The 19,275-nt window shown below is 36.0% G+C and overlaps 1 protein-coding gene across 3 annotated transcripts in view; it reads left to right on the top strand.

Annotated features, from left to right (window-relative positions):
• Positions 1-19,275, top strand: part of LOC108708526 (glutamate-rich protein 6) — a 67,197-nt gene that overhangs the window by 34,771 nt on the left and 13,151 nt on the right. For all 3 annotated transcript variants that reach the window (XM_041582474.1, XM_018247331.2, XM_041582473.1), the window contains 2 exons: positions 13,350-13,432; positions 14,209-14,364. In XM_041582474.1, coding sequence (XP_041438408.1) covers positions 13,350-13,432; positions 14,209-14,364 — 239 coding nt within the window. The remainder of the gene's footprint in view (positions 1-13,349; positions 13,433-14,208; positions 14,365-19,275) is intronic.

The raw sequence follows: 19,275 nt of genomic DNA, 5'->3' as shown, positions 1-19,275 counted from the left end.
TTATTTACACAGCAATGCAATCCATATTGAAGAGATTGATAAAAAAAAATAGTCCCTATAATAAAGAAGTGGATAACGGTATTGTGGTGCTCACATAAAAGGAGAGATTACAGTATATAAGTATTTAAGGGTAAAACTGACCCATTCAGAGGCATGTTGAAAAATTAAGGGGGGATTGGCTATGGCTAAAATTTAAGCAGTTGACAATAATGAGTATAGATTTTTGTTTAATGAGCACCATAGAATATAAAATTTGCATCATCACCCCAAGATCCATCAGATCCTTACAAATCTTCTATAGAGGCCTAGTGCCTCTGGCATTATTCCTTGACCAGCAATTTGTCAATTTTGTGAGTACCGTATGTTGATATTTTTTTTTTTAAACCTTTTGTGGTCAAAAATCATATCTTCATGGTACTACACATTTAATAAACAAAATGAACAATAATACTTGGCAAAAAGATTACATGTGGGTCTCTTGTGACCTAAATTCATTCCAATTAATTTCAAACCTTTTCTGAGACTGGTGTTTTAAATGTCATGCTGCAGAATTGAATGAACAAGCGTGGCTTTCTTTTTGGAGCACAACTACTTTCAGTTTTAGGATCAATTGTTTTTTGCAGATTAATAGTGCATTCACAAGTAGTAAAATTGCACCCTCTGAAGCTAGGTTATGTGTAGCATATTGAAAGAATGGGTATACATGGAAAAACAAACAACCAATTTAGCAAAAATTTAATTTTCTACAGTTGCTATGTAGATATCTTTTTTTATTATATGGTGAATATTAAGGGGTGCAGTCCAACATTTTCATTTTACGTTTTTTCATGGGATCAATCAGTTAAGGAAACCAAGGCATTGTCCTGGATTATTGAGTGCAGGAAGTGGTCATGACAATAAATGTCTGGATAATATTGTGTATTGATAACTTGTAAGCAGGAGATGGAAATTCTGATTGCTATGAAGCAGCTGAATCCATTAGCTACAGTTTATATACAAAAGGGTTATAATTATAAGTCAGTAAACCAATTAAATGACTACTTACAGTTGTAGAACTGGCCAAAAGGAGCCAATGTGCTCTGTAAACTTCTGCATATATATTAGTGGTATGATGACAACTAGAGACAAAATGTTAAGTAGCACAATTTTTAATAAAATATAATGAAACTAAGACAAACAGCAGATCTGGTATGAAGCTACAATAAGCAATGAAGGTCCAAAAACAGTTGGGGCTGTAAATTCAGGCAAAATGTCTGTAAAACAGGCCAGGGATCAAACAAGGTCCCAGGGTTTCAGGCAGGGAGCAGAAAATCCTGTCTCTCTGTGTACATAATTTGTGCCAAAATCAGTTATTCTGTTAGATTTTGTTTGTACTGGAATCATAATCTGAGTGAGCTTTAGTAAATATGCTAGGAAAGAAGGCCCTTTAAAAGATATATCAGCAAATATGACACCTGACTCCTGCATGAAGAGAGAATGAAGAGTTTCTTACTTCAGTATGATAAAGCTTATAATAAATTTTCATTTTCTCGAACATGAGCCTACTGTGGCTCAATCATGAGTAGAACTAGCCAGAAAATACAAGGTTGCTGGTTGTAGCCTAGGTGGCCCTGATAACCACACTAGAGTAAAGGCTTGTTGTCTCAACAGATCACAGTTGTTAGAACCCAAGTGTAAAACCAGTGATAATGGGTTTTGTACCATTGCTCTAAAGAGTTTTGTACAAATGTTTTAAATCCATCCATTATCATAATCTATTGAGAGAAATATATGTAATCATTTGTATATCATCTGAACAGATCATATTTTGGGCCACCTGGCACCAAAGAATCCAGCGGTAAAATCTTTGACAACAGGGAGACATGTTGCTCCCTCCAACATTTTTTGGAGTGGGGAAGTTTTAAATGTTAGGACAGATGGCAATAAAACTACTGGTATGCCAAAATATGGCAGTCATGTCCCTGTTTTGCACATAGGAATGATTATAAAAAGTATACAGTTCCATGCCCTGAAACTTTCAACGTTTGTAAGACCATACTGTATATAGTATGTCAGTTATGGGTTGATTTTCCCTCGTGGTTAATTATATATAGGCCATACGCAAACATTAGTGGGGACCAGAAATATCAAAAAGAGATTTAAAACCCATGCTGTGCCATGAGAAATCCAGTAAGTATAAAGTATTTAATAATTATATCAGTCTCACTTTTAGTTCATGTGATCAAAAGGAAAACATTCTTGATATACAAGATAAACTCAACCAAACTTGTAGGGATGAACAGGGAAATTTTTTAACAAATATAATATATTTATATTTGTAACTACTATATATATATAGAGGATGTTATAAATCAAATATTTTGCTTATACGTATTTATTGCTATGTATTCATTATTTATTGTATGCAATATTGGCTTGTTTTAGTTTGACTTTTCTATGGTAACCAAATATATAATGCCAGACTGTCTGTTGTATGCATGTTTTAAGTGGGAATGCTAAGGATTTCTTTTATGCCTGCTGAGGAAGGGGATCAATAAGTCTGCAAAGCACATTCAGAATTCGCAGTTCTCGCATGGTCATCCAGACTATTAGTCAAGGGGAACTTTAGCAGGTGCTGCCTCTCTAACTATGTTTTATTTGCTTTCCAGTACTGCACCCTTGCAAACAGTTGTTTTTTTGTGTTTAATATGATAAACGTTCAGTAGTAGTACCCAACTTCATTAGAGTGGGAGACACTAGAGCACAAGACACTTCATTTTAATTAACCAAGTTTCTACTCTGTTCATCAAATTTTTCGTAAGCACTGAGCATTTTCTACACCTGAGGTTGCGCATGAGATCATTTGGAGAATTTTACTTCCGTTGCAGGAAATAAAAGAATACTTATTTACAGCAGCAATAGTAGTGTTTTAAATGAGAACTAACCCCCCCATAAGAAAAACCCCATCCACTAACCTAGCTGCTTTCTCCCCACATAGTACATTATTCCAAAAAATGTTCCTGAATATCATGCTAACTTATTTATGCAAAGTAGCATAGCGGAGCTCATGGGTGCTATCTTCCGCATCTTTGGTCTTCTTCCGTAAGGGCCCACCGACTTAGCTATTTGGCACATGCACAGTTGGAGCAATCTGGTATTCTTACCAATTGTGCATGCCCTGAAACGTGCTGTAAATTGCCGAAGGGAAGGAAGAGGTTCCAAAGAAGATATGGAAGATGTTTTACATGAGCTTCACTGCACTACTTTGCATAAATAAGTGAGCATGATATTCAGGGACACTTTTTGGTGTAATGAACTATGCAGGGAGGAAGCAGGGAGAGGGGACTATCTAGGGTAGTATATGGGGCTTTTCTTCTTAGGGGGTTTAGTTCTCCTTTAAAGTACTGTATACTGGCCCAATAAAGAGTACAATGAATATTTATTATGATATTGACAGCAGTATTCTAAAACAATTTACATTTGTTTTCATTTAAGAAGTAGTATTTAGATCATCGAAATGTAGTTTTGCTCCTATCCAATTGGCATTTCATTTAATCTGATTTCTAGGTTCAGGGAACCTTTGCAACCTGTCAGTGACTAATGACTAGATGATGAATAGATAAACCTGGAGGAATGAAAAAGAAATCTGAATGTTTACAAATAATGAAAAAAATCTAGCCTTGCAACTAATCTCTTTTTTGGAACCCAACTGCAATTTAAATTCTGTTGGAAAGAGGCAGAATAACTGAAAATAAGCTTCAAACATAGCAACCCATAAAGAAAAAACTGCTGAGGTTCATAGGACAATAAAATACGCAAATAACAGTCACTTCTCCCTCCATTTAGTTTTATTTTTCTATTACAAGCAGCTAAAGGAAATGCAGTTCTTTTAGTTACTTCCTTGTCTAGTGTGAAGTTCTGCCCCATGAGCTCTCCTTCTCTCTCTAATTATGAAGACCTCAAAGAGGTGCTTATTGTTCATGCCTGATTTATTTCCATTGGAGCAGAGGCAGTGAGTATGAAGTTAATTTAACTGCTTGTATATACTGCTTAAAATAAAAATAAATGGGGGGGAGAAAGGTATGTTATTTATGGGGGCTGTTTAGAGTAATTTTAGGAGGTTTTAAAATAAAAGGTGTACTTTAAAGTACTTTGTAAATGTAATTTCAATTTAAAGCAGAATTAGTTTGCACAGTTCTGCAGGTTCTGACTCTTGAAACAATGTAGACAGAAGCCATTTCTCTTCCTGCAAGGCTACATTTTCCACAATGTTCTGCATGCTTCTCCACATATATCAGCTGGATTTTTCAATGGCACATTGTTTAAAGAATCAGAATCAGGAGTGTTGAGAGTAGAATGGAACAGACAAACTTTCATTTGCAATAACTTTTACAATTACTTTTACAATGAAAGTGTATTGGAATTTCCTTCATCAAATAAAACATTTAGGTAGAATCCCCTATAATATCAGCATTGTAATCAAACACTCACAAAAAAGGCATCCGGTACTTTATTGAAACTATCTAATGTATTTGCCAGTACAATCAACCTGTTATAGACCAGCGAAAAACGTCTACAGTAAAATTTCCACTGTAAAATATTGTTATATGCAAATATATATTGAATTATCCCATAAATGCTAGTATCTCCCAGTTAATCTCAGTATATCAAGGTGTATCCAATAATATCTAGGTTTAGCATGGCAAATCCTAGATTGTAATGCTGTTGCAAACCTTTCAGATGGAAGCATATTGACAAACAAAGTTTTCTGAGTTACTATATACCAACACTATTTTGATTTATCACTTTTTCTTGTTGATACCAATTGTTGAATTTAGCATTGGTCTATCAGGAACAAAATGGCAACTGAAACACTGGGCCAATTCTTAGGAGAAGCTTGAAAGCATTGGCTTGCAGTGAGTTCCAGAGCAATCCATCAGTTAAATGAGTCATAAAGACTGTTTCCATCAGGTATGGTACAATATTCTGCACGCCACACAATGCACATTGTTTTGAAAGATGTAGACAGAGTTTGGGGGAAAGTACTTCTTCTGAGTTTCTTGTTTTTATGGCGCTTCATATAGCCTGCAGTGTCATCATGACTGTAGATTGAGACAATAAAAAAGATTTCTGTACCTGGAAGAATATTCTAACACAGAATATAAAACACGCATTTTTCAGCTTGTTCGCAACCTTCATGCTTAAGGTAAATCAAAGAGATTGGACCACACAAACACATTTTATAAGTCTCGGAGGCTAGGAGGCAGTAAATAAAAGACTTATACTAGTTGATTCCCGAATAGTCAGTAGAGTATTTCACAATAAATGTTTAGAAGGTGCATCTCAGGGCAGCAACAATCTTTGGAGGTAATTGTATTTTATGTTATTAATGGACTTATATGCACCTTTGTGTTTATTTTATTTTTGTAATCTTCTTCTATCACTTATTTATCAAAATATAAAGTTCTCTAAGTATTTAAAAAAAAAAACTCCAACCAAACTAGAATACATTATTAGACTTTATTTATTAATAAAAATGCACGATTTAATCAGATTGTATGATTTTTCCTGAATTTTTCCCAAACTGCTTGATTTTTTTCTGGATATTTCCCGAAAAGCCCGAATTTTTGGGATATTTGTCCAAAAAGTCTCAAATAGTCTAATTTTCAGGCTAATTCCAGGGCAGACCACAGAAACTTCCAAATAGGATAAAGACCTCTCCCACTGACTTATATACAACCTCTGAGATGCTGGATTTTCGGATCTGAACTTTTTCCATGCACGGGATATAATAAATCTCAAAAGATTTTAGGGGTTTTTTCCACTAAAATTTCAGATTTTAGGGTAAAAAAACTTGCATTTTCGAGTTTTTAATAAATAACCCCCTACAAGTCAAAATATTCATATTCAAAATAACCCAGGATTATAGTAGTTAAAAAATAAACGCATCTGTAATTTAATTGGATTGAAGATGTATCATATTGTTTGTGATAGTGTTTGAGCAGACCTATGAAATAGGTAAAAAAAAATTGTGCAGACAATACCCAATATATCAGCACTTTAGAACAAATGATATGATTTGTAATGGTTCAATTTTGCTTTTTATATGAGCTACATGTCATATGATACAGCTGTGTGTTGTGTATGAAATTCCAACAAAATCCTACAACTTCTTTCTCACTGGCGTGTAAGCTCCTTCTTGGCCTCCCACCACCTTTTGCTAGAGAGTGGTGCCCACAATGCACTCTGCATGAATCTATTGCTACATCAGCTGGAACATAAGGGAGAATCTCAAAGGCCTGTTTGATATTCTCTTGTGTTCCCGAAACTCTGTGTGAGGTATAAATCCTTTCAGAAGAATTGTACAGAAATGTAGCATTTTGGGTAAACTATTTAACATTCTTCACATTTGTGAAGAGCCATGATAGACCAAGCATTGTAATTACCACCAACTAACTGGACCTCATTGCAAAAGCATATTGGACCAATGTATTTCAGATTTATAATTTTGGAAGTTGCACCTCGGGCTTGAGATTTCTGCACAAAACTTTCCAAAAATAAGACAGTATGGTATTAAAATTACTTGTAGTAAATATTTTTTTTATACTAGACCTAGAAGATTATGACCTTTATATGATATCAGGTGCATCTATTATCACTGCTGCTAATGTATACTTTTGCGGGGTTACTGATACAGGCAAGGATCTTATGGTAAACAGGTACCTTGTGGATGGCATTGTGATTTGCACAAGGCTACAGTAACTGACAGAGAAAAGCAGTCTTAAGCACTTATAGCAAAATTGAGGCAAATAGATGTTTGGGTTTTATTTACCCTTTAACTCAATTACAGTACTTTTAATATACTTTATAATATACTGCCAAATCAATATCTAGCCCTAAGTTTCACTTTAACATTGTTTATTTTTTTTAAAACGTAATATTTAAATTGATATTCTTCAATAAATAGAACGTGAGACCCACAACACCATCACATCCAAAAATAAAAATTATTAAGTACTGTTTTTTATTGAACAAATCACTTTTACAATATTCTGTATACTTATAATTAGCACTTCACGCATTAAATAAATCTACGTAATACAGTACTAAGCCAGTGTAAATAAAAAGTCTTTTTTGTTACTTTTTTGCTTAGGAATAGAATTAGTTGCATCTGTGTGACCATGCGTAGATATGAGAAAATTCATCTTACAAATGCCAGTGTTCTGCTTTTACCCTTTAAGTTCATAAGGCAGATTGTTTTAATCATAGTTAATTGGTTTCTGAATTGCTTGGAAATCTTTCAATGAATAGTTCTCTCAAAGTGCAACATTATTAATAATAATACAGTTTGTGCTTCTGCTCCCTTTAAAGTTATGACCTTTCTGGTAATGTATTCAGTATGAAATAAGCCACAGTGTATGGGAAATAAGTGTTCTTAGGTTTCAACATCAGCTGGAAGATTGTATGTAATGCAATTTAGTAATGAATGTTGCTCAGTAGTAATAGCTTTTATGGTAAAATTCCCAGCACTTCTGAATATAATTGATACATTGATTTTATTTTAATGGTTAAGTTAGAAAAGTAATTAGTGAGCCGAATGATTAGGGCCATGGTGACCTTCCATATACTTAAATCTTGTGTTCCATCACAGTTGCTTAGAATGACCAGTCACTGTGCATTCCCTGAGATTCAAGTTTATACCTAGGTGTGAAAGTCCTTGCAATGAATATTGAAAGTGAGCATAAAAGTACATTTTTTATTCTCCAGTGTGGCACAGTGTCCGGGAAAACCCTATAGGGGAAAGTACATATCTCCCAAAATGCTCTATGAAACCACGGATTTGAGGAGAATAATAGAAGCTGAATGCAATCAGCATGTAATATAATGAATATAGGTGTGGTGCGTGATGTTACCACCTCAGGGTGAGGAACTTTCTGAGAAGGAAAGCAGTAAGAGGAAGTGTGTATTAGCTTATTGAAGAGTTTGTGTGGGAAACTCTGAATAAACGCACATATGGTCGTAATACCCTAGATGGGGCTAAAAGTTTGCTGTAAAGGGCAGGACCTGTGTAGTTATTCTACCAGTGGAATAGGCTGTTCTGGTTAATGAATAAACTCTATAAGTTACTGTTACTTTTGTTATACACTGTTACAAGTTACTTCTCTCTTGAAAACTCCACTGTGAATTAGTAGATGTATTTCTGTTTAAGGTTAATGTTGCTGCCTTTCTACTTATTTCAAGTTATTGATAATGCTAACATTAATTGACATGAACTTTCACATCATGCATTTGCAGAATAAGCTAATCCCACAAACGCACACATACACATGCAAGTAGAAGCTATGAAAATGAATATGAGGCACAATGAATATCAAAAACAAAGAGGTCATTTAGAAAATACTGGAAATGCACCGAATCCACTATTTTGGATTTGGCCGAACCCCCGAATCCTTCGCAAAATATTCAGCCGAATACCGAACCAGGGTGGGAAGGTGAAAACATTTTTTACTTCCTTGTTTTGTGACAAAAAGTCACGCGATTTCTCTCTCCGTTGCTAATTTGCACATGCAAATTAGTATTCGGTTTGGCTGGGCAGAAGGACTCGGCCAAATCCGAATCCTGCTGAAAAAAGCCGAATCCTGGCCGAATCCCAAACTGAATCCTGGATTCGGTGCATCCCTGGAAAATACATGCTTTACGCTGTTTCACAAATAGTCAGTTATTTTTTGTTTAAAGAAAATGTAATTTCTCAAAACAAATGAATGCAAAATTGCTCAGAGCACTTTTCTAAACACTCTTACAATTTACTTTTTTCTCAAATCTTTAATATTAGCTTTTTTTAAATGCTGCTTAAAAAAATTAACTAGAATAGTCATATGATTTTTTTCTGGCCAGATTTAAGCAGAGTAGTATCTAAACACGTCTGTTTCCTCAGAATAAATTTTTTGCCCAATTTAGTAAAAATTTGTTATGTAGCTTGAAAATGAAAAATAATTATATGTAAATTAAATTCTATCAGCAATTTTTACATTCATTTGTTTTGAGGATTTACACTTTATTTAATAAGTAATATAAATCTACAACATGACATAATTGGAACATTTACCTTTTATGGGGCTCAAGTGCAGAAGTGCTAAAGGGAGCAACTGCATAACCCAGAGTGTCCACGTATAGAGCACTTGCCCCCCTGGGGTTGCTTATTTCTGCCTGTCTCCCTCCTCCTTGTAAGATTGCACAGTAACTCTGCACTTGATACACAGGACATGTCTCGGTCTCTGTGCTGTGGAAGGGAGGGCAGTAGTCTGCCCCATTCTTCACAATAACCAGGCAGTAGGTAAAGTGCAAAAAAAAGTCTAATTGTGGCCTTTTTTTGCACTTTGCAACACATGGTGTGGGACATTATAAATGAGCCCGTATGTAAAGGCAGAAACAAAAAAAATACACTAACTTCTACCTAATATTGTGCAGAGTTATATTAAAAATCAGTACAACTCTATTATATTGGATTCTAATCTTTCTTTAATCCCTTAAAGTAATTGCAAATAGTTTTGTCTCCAATTATTGACATTACATTTTTGTGATATGGCAGATATAGGTTGATGAAGTTGTTTAAATAACCCCTCTATAGCATGCCTTCTTTAATGGACACAGTATTTTATTTATGACTGCATTGACATTATTAAAGGAGAAGGAAAGCTACAGAGGCGTTTATTGCCAATAGATTGGCTTTACCATACCTGAGTAAACAGCTATAGAAGCTCTCTCTGTTTGTTTAGGGTACAGCTGCCATATTAGCTTGGGGTGACATCACTTCCTGCCTGTGTCTATCCCTGCTTTCTCATAGCTCTGGGCTCTGAGAGGAGCAAACTGAGCATGCTCAAGGCTGTGCCCTGGAGGTTTAAGCTGAAAACAGGAAGTCTGATACAGAAGCCCATGTGTACACAATAGAGGGAAAGAAATTATGTGTTTATTTTGACAAAGGACTTGGAGCAGCATTAATTTGAGGGTTTACTGGTGTATTTATATAGACATTTCTGATAAAGCTTACTTAATTTTAGCATTTCCTTCTCCTTTAAAAAGCTGATTTTAAGAATAGTAGTAGAAACTATTTAAGAACAGTAGCAAATAAAGCAATCTCTATTAAAGATTTTGAGTTATTAACAATATGTTTTTTGGTTTTCCATAAAAGATAATGTGAATAAATATAAGCAGAATAACATATGCAAAGACAACTAAATAATATATGCTAACAGGCTAAATAGATTATTTTGCAAACAATGAATTTCAATTATTGCTGTTCCTGCTAATTAATTGCTACCCCTTTTTATTGCATTTAAATTAGGCCTGATTAATGTGATTTATAATAGGAGCCAAGAGAGGATAAATTAAAGTGTGTCCCTATATTGTATTACTGAGAAATATCAGTGCCTGTAGATGCCACTGACTGCAGCTTGCTGTAGTATATGACCTGCTGTTAGAGCTTCAGCCTACCTGTTGGGGCCACCATATTTCCAACACAGTTATTGATTACTGCACAGGCAGATGAACACAATGAACTATGTTTACATAGTAACATTATGGTAAATACACTGTCATTTATTAATCAAGGCACGTTATTTTTAGTTGCAAATGCATTATTATGACATTTTCAAGTCTACATGCCATGTCAAGCCCCATAGTGTTCCTTACTATTTACTTCGGGTCACATCTTTTAAAAGCATTTGAAAATTAGTTTTTTTTTAATTTATTTATTTTTTAAAATAGTGGTGTTTATTGTGGCCCCCCAACAATGACCTTCACCTTCTGCAGTATCAACTCCTCCCCTCACCCATAACCCCCCAACTTGCAATCTTGCTAGTTGCAAAATTGATTAGGTGGAACTATACAGCAAACCCTGCAACATCAGGCCCCCCTCTCCATCATGGTCACTGGATGTACTGCATGGTGCATCATTGGAATTCACTGAATTAAACTTGCATTTTGTAATGCTTCCTTCAACTTACATTTGCTTCAGTGTTGCCACTTGTAAAAATTAGATATGCTTTTTTATGAAGTTCTCTGTATGTGACTGCTTGGCTTTGCCCTACTTTTTTCTGTAGTGAGAACTTACCTTTGACATTTTGTTCTGTCTTCTGTAATCAAATCAATGGTCATAACAGCCATAGCTAGTGAATGGCTGCTGGTATATTCCAGAAAGCTCCAGTTTATCAGTTCTGCTGATCCACTCGGGCAACACCCATCTCCCTCTATTATATCAGTGTCTTCTATAAAGGAGAAGTCTGCTACATGATGTTCTGATTCACAACAGATTTGTTTAAAATGTGTTCAACACTGAGAAGAGATTGCCTTACAACAGTATCACACTATGGGGCAAATTCACTAAGATGCGAAGTTGCGCCAGGCGCAACTTCGCCGCACTTCGCCAGGCGTAGTTTCGCCAGGGCTCCGCAAATTCACTAAAATCCGAAGTTGCGCACAGGGGTAGCGTAAGGTTGCGAAGTTGCGCTAGCGTTGATTCGCTATATAAAGCGAAGTTACGCTAGCGAAGGCTAATTTGCATACGGCGCGAAATTCAAATTTCAATGGAGGAACACGTATCTGCACTACAAATGCCTAGAAAACCTTCAAATCAGCAAATAAAAATTTTATTTTGCCCTACACATGTGCCCACTGTCTAGGTAAGTTGCCATGAGTCAGGAAATGTAGGGGGGAGGAAGGGGAGCCCCAAAAAATTTTCGATCTTTTTCAGCCTATCAGCCATCATGTAGAAAACACGCCAGCGTTTTTTGGGACTTAGAAAAAAAATTTACTTTTTTTTAAACAATCCCTATCTACTCTATTGCGCTTCGCCAGGTCTGAGGTGGCGAAGGAAGTCTATCGTAAAAGGTAGCGTTCAGTACACTGCGCAAGTTAGTGAATTTGCGTAGTTTCGTCGCTGAAAATTCGCCTGGCGTAAGGTTGCGAAGTAACACTAGCGAAACTACGCCAGCGTTCGTTAGTGAATTTGCGCAGTAGCGAAAATGCCAAACGCTAGCGAATTAACGCTAGCGTTCGGCGCTTCGCGGCTTAGTGAATTTGCTCCTATGTCATCAAGAGGGTAATGGGCCAATTATATGTCTTAATTTAGATCGTTATTATACAAACAGGCAGGGCCAAACACAAGTAAACAAATTCCAGGCATGCCGCCAACAATTATTTGTGTTACTTGCTGTGCTATAATAAAACATAAAATCAAATGACACATTCACATTCAGAAGGAAAGGAGCTAAAGAAACAAACTTTCTACATAAACTTAATTTCATCTAAAAAATGACTACACACATCGCCCCCTGTTACTGTAGGATTTGGCAGCTGGCTCTTACCATTGGCTCTGAACATGCCATGTGCACATTGTAATGCTCTGCTTGTTTCAATTTAATTGAAGCCGTTACGCCTTAGCCAAAGTCTTTAATAGTGGTTATTTTGGTTTCCGCTATAACATTTCAATATCTACTATTTATAAACTTTGGGACTTATTTGGCTCATCAAGTTATTTGGCTCAGTGTATGAAATCCTAAAATAAAAAAACGATATTCCTAAACTGGAAGCAGAATTGAAATATATCAAACAAATGTAATAATGTTGCCCAGAGAAGAATACATGGGCAAAAAGTAGTAAATGTTGCTATCATGTGTAGTTATTTTAACATGGGCTGCTTCCTAAATTATTAGCTGGCCCTTTGAGCCCCAAGCACAAGGCAACTACACCAAGCCCTTCAAAGCATGTTATCTGTTCTCTGCTTCTTGCACTTATCTTATCCATGTATGTGCATATTTGTTTGACTTCACGGGTTAAATACACTTGCAAATGTTTCATGAGTTTTATTTCATAGCAAATCAGTTAAAATGTTTGAAGAAATCTGGACTTAAATCTATCCCTTGATGTAATGCACATATAACATACATTTTTATAATTATTGTTCTATAAAATTTTACTCTAAAGTTGATCTTTTATCTTGGCTTATTAGATATTGTTATATTTGTCACCTGAAAAGATTCTAAGGGTAATGTGACGCAGGTCAATTTCAGGCATCACTTCTACAATACCTTTTGTATTTGTTTGTTTTTTTTATTTGTTCTTTAGGCATTTTGTCAAAATTGCTGAAATTGCCATACATTGTCCTCTATAAAAATCTCCTAAAAGCTCTAACACCATGCGTGCTAGGGGATTGTCGTAAAGGACAATGGAGGCAATTTCAAAAATTTTGGACAATGTGTTTAAGCTACTAAAAGCATGCAGCAGAAGACACCAAAAGCATTGACTTGTGTACCATCTATAATAAGGGAGTCATTATGTGATACAATTCAGTATTTTTGCTTTTCCATTTGCAGAAATGTTGTGAAACTGCCTCAAACCTTGACTCAACGGAGGACAAATTTATTATTCAGTTTCCAAATGGAACGGGACAGATCTTGTATCCAAAACATATAATCAATAAGTCACTTACATTGTAAGCTCTTCAGAATGGGCCTGCTTTCTCTTCTCTCTTTAATACTTAGCACTTGATATTGGATGTAACTGTACTTGTATTTTATTGTTAGTTTATTAATGTACAGTTCTGTGTGTACATGTTGAGCTACATAAGTAAAAAAATGACATACATTTACCACTTACCACAGGTTTGCTTTGTAAGCCATAATTACCAGTAGTCCTTTTCAGTTAGTACAGTTAATTATCTGCATCATACATGCTAGAATCTGCTTTTGTTATCTCACTATGTAAGATAATAAAAACCAATAAATAACATAAAAACGAGGGCTTTCTCGGACAAGTAAAATTAGAACTGAAATGGAAATGCAAATTATGTAAAACTAAATTCATACATTTAAATATAGACTATTAGAATATTTCAACATTCATTTTGTATTGTGCATGAGTAAACGACAATGGGGTACTGAAAATTTCCATTACGGAACTACCTACTGTGCAAGTAAAGGTGTCACCTTTAACCCTATAGATCTATGTATATAATTCATGTGATTCTATGTATATAATTCATGTGATTTAGTTGTATAATCACATGTACAGTGTTACACAATATGTTGGCACTATATAAATACCTGTTAATAATAATAATAATAATAATTTTAGTGTTGTAAGTATACTGTAGGTATTTTATTTAAAAAGCATTTCAATACAATTCTGTAAGTATTGTAGAATTTTGTTTTTCCTTAACTCATTGTTAATCAGCTATCCATCAGGAAATACAGGTATCCTGATAACGTGCTGCAGCCCAGCCCAATACACGTTTATCATCTTAGAGGATTCTCAGCAGAACCCACAGATTCAAGCGGTTTTCATGAGCAATGGTCATGCCGTTTGCTACCATCAGAATGGCTTTATTTGGTAAGTTCATTGGTATACTAAAACACTTTTAAGTGAGCTACTGTAAAAGGATATATCTAGCAGCAGCAACTATAGTAACTTTATCATTCTTCATACTGCCATCATGTTTCAGCAATATAATGTACAGTATAATGTAAAGATTTAGCTGCACTGGTTCAACTGGTTTGGTTGCTTCAGAAACATTACTATAGTTTATATAAACAAGCTGCTGTGTAACCATGGGGGCAGCCATTCAACGCTGACAAAGGACAAAAGACACAGGATACATAGCAGATAACAGATAAGCTCTGTCGTATAGAATGAGATTCTTCAGAACTAATCTGTTATTTATTGTGTGTCCTGTGCTTGAATGGCTGCCCCCATGGCAACCCTTCAGCTTGTTTTTATAGTGTTTTTTCTGAACAAACACACCAGTTTTACCAGTGCAGAGCAACAGTATATAGTGTCATTCCTTAAAAACATTTTCATTTGTTGGTGTTACTGTTCCTTTAATGCCAGCTATTAAAGACAGCCTTTTCTCCTAGTATTCCACCCAGAGACCAACACAAAGTGATTTCTTCAACATTTTTTACAGTGCTTTATAATTAATCTCTCATCTCTTCCATAAAGTCGCTACCTAATTCATCAATTTAGTGTAGAAATATTCAGACTAAAGCAAATAACCTAAAGTCTGCCTTTTTTCATGGCTTGTTTCCACTTTAATACATAGTGGATTTAAGTCAGTTAACTACTTTTACTGTAATTATAGGTATTTATGGACACAGAACAGGAGAGGACCACAAATATACTGCAGTCTTCTGCAGCTCTACAACGTGTTCAAGGGTTAGAGTTTATCTTTTCTCCAAGGCTTATATTTTTATGGTTACATTTTTCATGGTTAGAAAATGAGGGCTGGTTAGATTTAAAAAAAACACACACAAGCAAGAAACTGACATAAAACAGCCTAAATAAGTGCTAGTATGCTTGTACTCCAACTCCCTGTGAATTATTCCAAGACAGCAGGAAACTCAGGGGTCACATGCATTCCCCCAGCCACACTTGCTGTGTCATATAACAGTGATAAGCAGTCAGAGTATAAGCACATCACAAACAACACACACACACACAATAATTGCCTATGCAGTAAACAATAAAATACTTTAATTTCACCCGTGATATGAGTGCACAGCGGCCTCTGAGAACTGGTGTTGTACTTTTACTCGCAGCATTCAAATTGATTTAGAAAGAAAGCAAATTATTTCTCTTGTCCGAACCTAGTGACCCAATAAAACACCATCATAAAGATCTATCATTTCAAGATCCTCTCTGAGACAGAAGTATGCTCCATTAGGAATAGCTGGAATACTTGTACAGAGCTTATTTTCAATGTGAAAATTGGATTTTTGAAAAGCCTGGTTAATTCTCTCTGGGGTGTACTATCAATGTACGGGTTGTCATAAACAGAACTCTTTCCCCTCTTATGATCCATGACTTTTGAATGCATAGAAATTGTTTTCCGAATAACAACAAAAAATAAGGAAATGAAGGAAAAGAATGGCTAAATCACAAACTAAGTTGTGAAAACTCATCTGCAAACTACAGCTGTAAAGCTTTGCAAAAATTAGATTCAAATTCAAATTAGTCCCAGTGGCACAAAGTGCCAATTGCTCTTAATGGAATTATACACAATGCCGGCAGGATAACTTTCAACCTGGCATAAAGTGTTAGTGTTTTCTCATGCACCGGCCATGTAATGAAATATAGAAACATGCAGCTAACATTTACAATGACAATAGAGTACAAATAAATAATTAGAGTAGTCTACTCAATTTTCTACTAATCTATTAGCTAGTGTCACACATCCCGGTAGAGATAACCCCAATCCGCTGGCTTCTGTCCCATATTTAGTATGCACTGACAGGCAAGGCACCCATCTGCCAGATCATGCTCTGGGCTAAAGAAATATTTAGTTTATTTAAACCTATTTGGTACCTTGTTTTCCTAAGGCTAGTGTCACACATGCCATTTTCTCCACCTGTTAAATTACTCTAGTGGAGAAAATGCTGATCCACTGGCATCTATTCTGGGCCAGGTATGTGTGATGCACCTATGGAGGTAAGTAGTGATGGGCGAATTTATTCGCCAGACACGAATTTGCGGCAAATTGGCGCGATTCGCCGCCAGCAAATAAATTTGCAAAACGCCCGCGAAAATTCGCCGTAAAAAAAAACGAGCGCAGGCACCGGCACCGTTTTGCGAATTTCGCGTATTTTCTGGCAAAGCGAAACGGCGCAAATTCGCCCATCACTAGAGGTAAGTGACAACGGGCAGGGGGAGGGGCAAGGGGTAGAAGAGGTACATGTGCCCTAGGTATATACCTCTCCTCCCTACCCCTGATTCCAGCCCTGCAGATTCTTTTTACCTCTTGTTTTTGTATGCTTTCTTGTATGTATACACTGATTTATAGCACAGCACTATAAATGATGTTGGTGTTTTATAACTAGATGTTATTATTAATAATAATAATACTTTTGATGTGTCATAGTGAGGACAATGGCACATGCCATTTTAAACATGTTTTTCTCTGTGACTGCTTCCAGTTTCTTCTCAGTATAATTAAAGAAGAACTAAACCCTTGAAATGAATATGGCTAAAAATACCATATTTTATATACTGAACGTATTGCACCAGCCTTAAGTTTCAGCTGGACAATAGCAGCAATGATCCAGGACTTCAAACTTGTCAAAGGGGGTCACCATCTTTTAAAGGACCAGTAACAGAAAAAACATTTTTAGAAAAATTTGTTTCTTTGCAACGAAAAAAACAACACCAATACAGTTTTAACTTTTAAATCGCAAAGCTTTTATTAAGAAATTGCTTACTGATTCTCTGCTTGCTTTCTTCTTCAGAAACACGACAGGGCGGCGATCCATTGTGCGGCGCTCGATTTCTCCTCCCTGGCTATCTCCTATAGAAGGCAGGGAGGAGAACTTGAGCAACGCACAATGGATCGTCGCCCTGTCGCCGTTTCTGAAGAGGAGCGCATGCAGAGAATCAGTAAGTAATTTATTAATGAAAGCTTTGTGATTTTAAAGTTAAAACTGTATTGGTGTTGTTTTTTCGTTGCAAAGAAACAATTTTTTTTTTTTTTTTTTTTAAAAGTTTTTTATGTTACTGATAATCACATGCTCAGTGGGCTCTGAGCAGCTGTTGAGAAGCTAAGCTTAGGGGTTGTCACAAATTATCCAGCAGAAAATGAGGTTGGCTTGTCATATAAGTTGATGCTACAGGGCTGATTTTAAATTCTGATGCTAGTTGCACTGGTTTCTGAGCTGTCATGTAGTAATTATCTGTATTATTTATTAATCAGCCTTATACTGTGACAGTTATATTCTATGTGTATTGTATATTGTGAGTGGGTCCTGGTGGCAGTGGCGTGTATGGCTCCTACACACCTTGGTAATTACTCTGGAGGTCAGTGATTAGGTGCAGGTAATGAGTAGGTAGGTTCCCTCTCTTAGAAGCTCAGAGTGAAGCTCAGAAGCATCAGGTAGGATTTTCTGTTACAATTCTATCCTGTTGGTTACTGTACAGGTTTATAAGTTTAAAACTAACATTTACTTCTTTTACTCTGTTTTTCTCATCCAGTGTCCAGCTAGTTTAGAAGCTAGGAAAATGCTGGTTTAACAGATGTTAACATAAATCTGTTCAGCCAGTGTGTATATTAAGATACTGGATAGCAGGGAGTTGCAGACAGAGAGACTGTTCTTGATTCCTTAGCAGAGTGGTCTCCAGCTGGCATAACAGGTTGGTATAATATAACAACCAAACTGAATGTTTATGTTAAAAATGTCAGTGGTTCTGGGCCTGGCTAATGTAATAACCAAATATAAATGTACATGTTATTCATTTCTCTGGTTTTGGCCACTGCTTACTATAACAGTGTTTCTGGGGCTGACTGAGGTGATAACTACATATGGATGTACACATACCTCCTAACATTTGAAAATCAGAAAGAGGGACAAGAAGCTCTGCACAGCAAAAAAAATTTGTGGTCACACCCCTAAATACCATGCCCATTTTACAAAATTAGGCAGGTTATAGAAAGCTAGAACACATTTCTGGGGGTTTTATGTGTTATTACAGTTTTGCTAATAAAGGCGAATTGCCCTTTAAGATTTAAGTCCTTATCTGAAATAGTTACAATTGTATATTTACTTATCTTGATTTGTTACAAATGCATTTAAGTGCAGGTGCTGAGTATTCTGGGCTCTCTGCCAAAAAGCCTCTTATTTAATTAAATAAAACTTAATCTTTTTCTGGCATCAGTGCAGACAAGATTGCTTAAATTCAGCAGCTGTAACTGTAAGAGATAGGGTATCAGTCAGTGCTTCAACTTCTATATCCTCATCCAATGTATCGGAAGCTGCAGGTAACGTTAAATGTGACAAACAATCAGCAGTAACATTTTTCAAACCTGGTTTTATTGCATTTTGTAGTTGAAATTCAGTAGCCTTGCTGACCATCTAGCTATACGCATTCCAGCTCTTCCTAGTCCCTTTGTTGTAAGCCGTGTAGTAAAAGGGCTATGATCAGTGCACAAGGTAAATTCTCCACCCCATAGGTAGGTTCTTAATTTTTCTGTTGCACATGCTAGAGCTTCTTTTTCAACAGCTGAATATTTATGCTCTGTTTCTGTAATTGTTCTGGATGCAAATGCAACAGTTTTTTTCTATCTGGATCTGTGTAAGGACTGTGCCAATGCCATAGTCTGAAGCATCTGTAGTAACCATAATAGGAAGTACAGGATCAAATAAAGCCAGTGCTGGACTGTCCACAATCAACTGTTTAACTGTTTTAAAGCTATGCTGGGCAGTCTCTGACCAAACTAGTCTTGAAGTTTCACATAGTAGTGCTCTAACTGGTTGCACA

Source organism: Xenopus laevis, chromosome 2L, assembly GCF_017654675.1.
Source record: "Xenopus laevis strain J_2021 chromosome 2L, Xenopus_laevis_v10.1, whole genome shotgun sequence".
Lineage (NCBI taxonomy): Eukaryota > Metazoa > Chordata > Amphibia > Anura > Pipidae > Xenopus > Xenopus laevis.
Note: the sequence above shows the minus strand (reverse complement) of the source record. Positions and strands in the feature narration are given on the sequence as shown.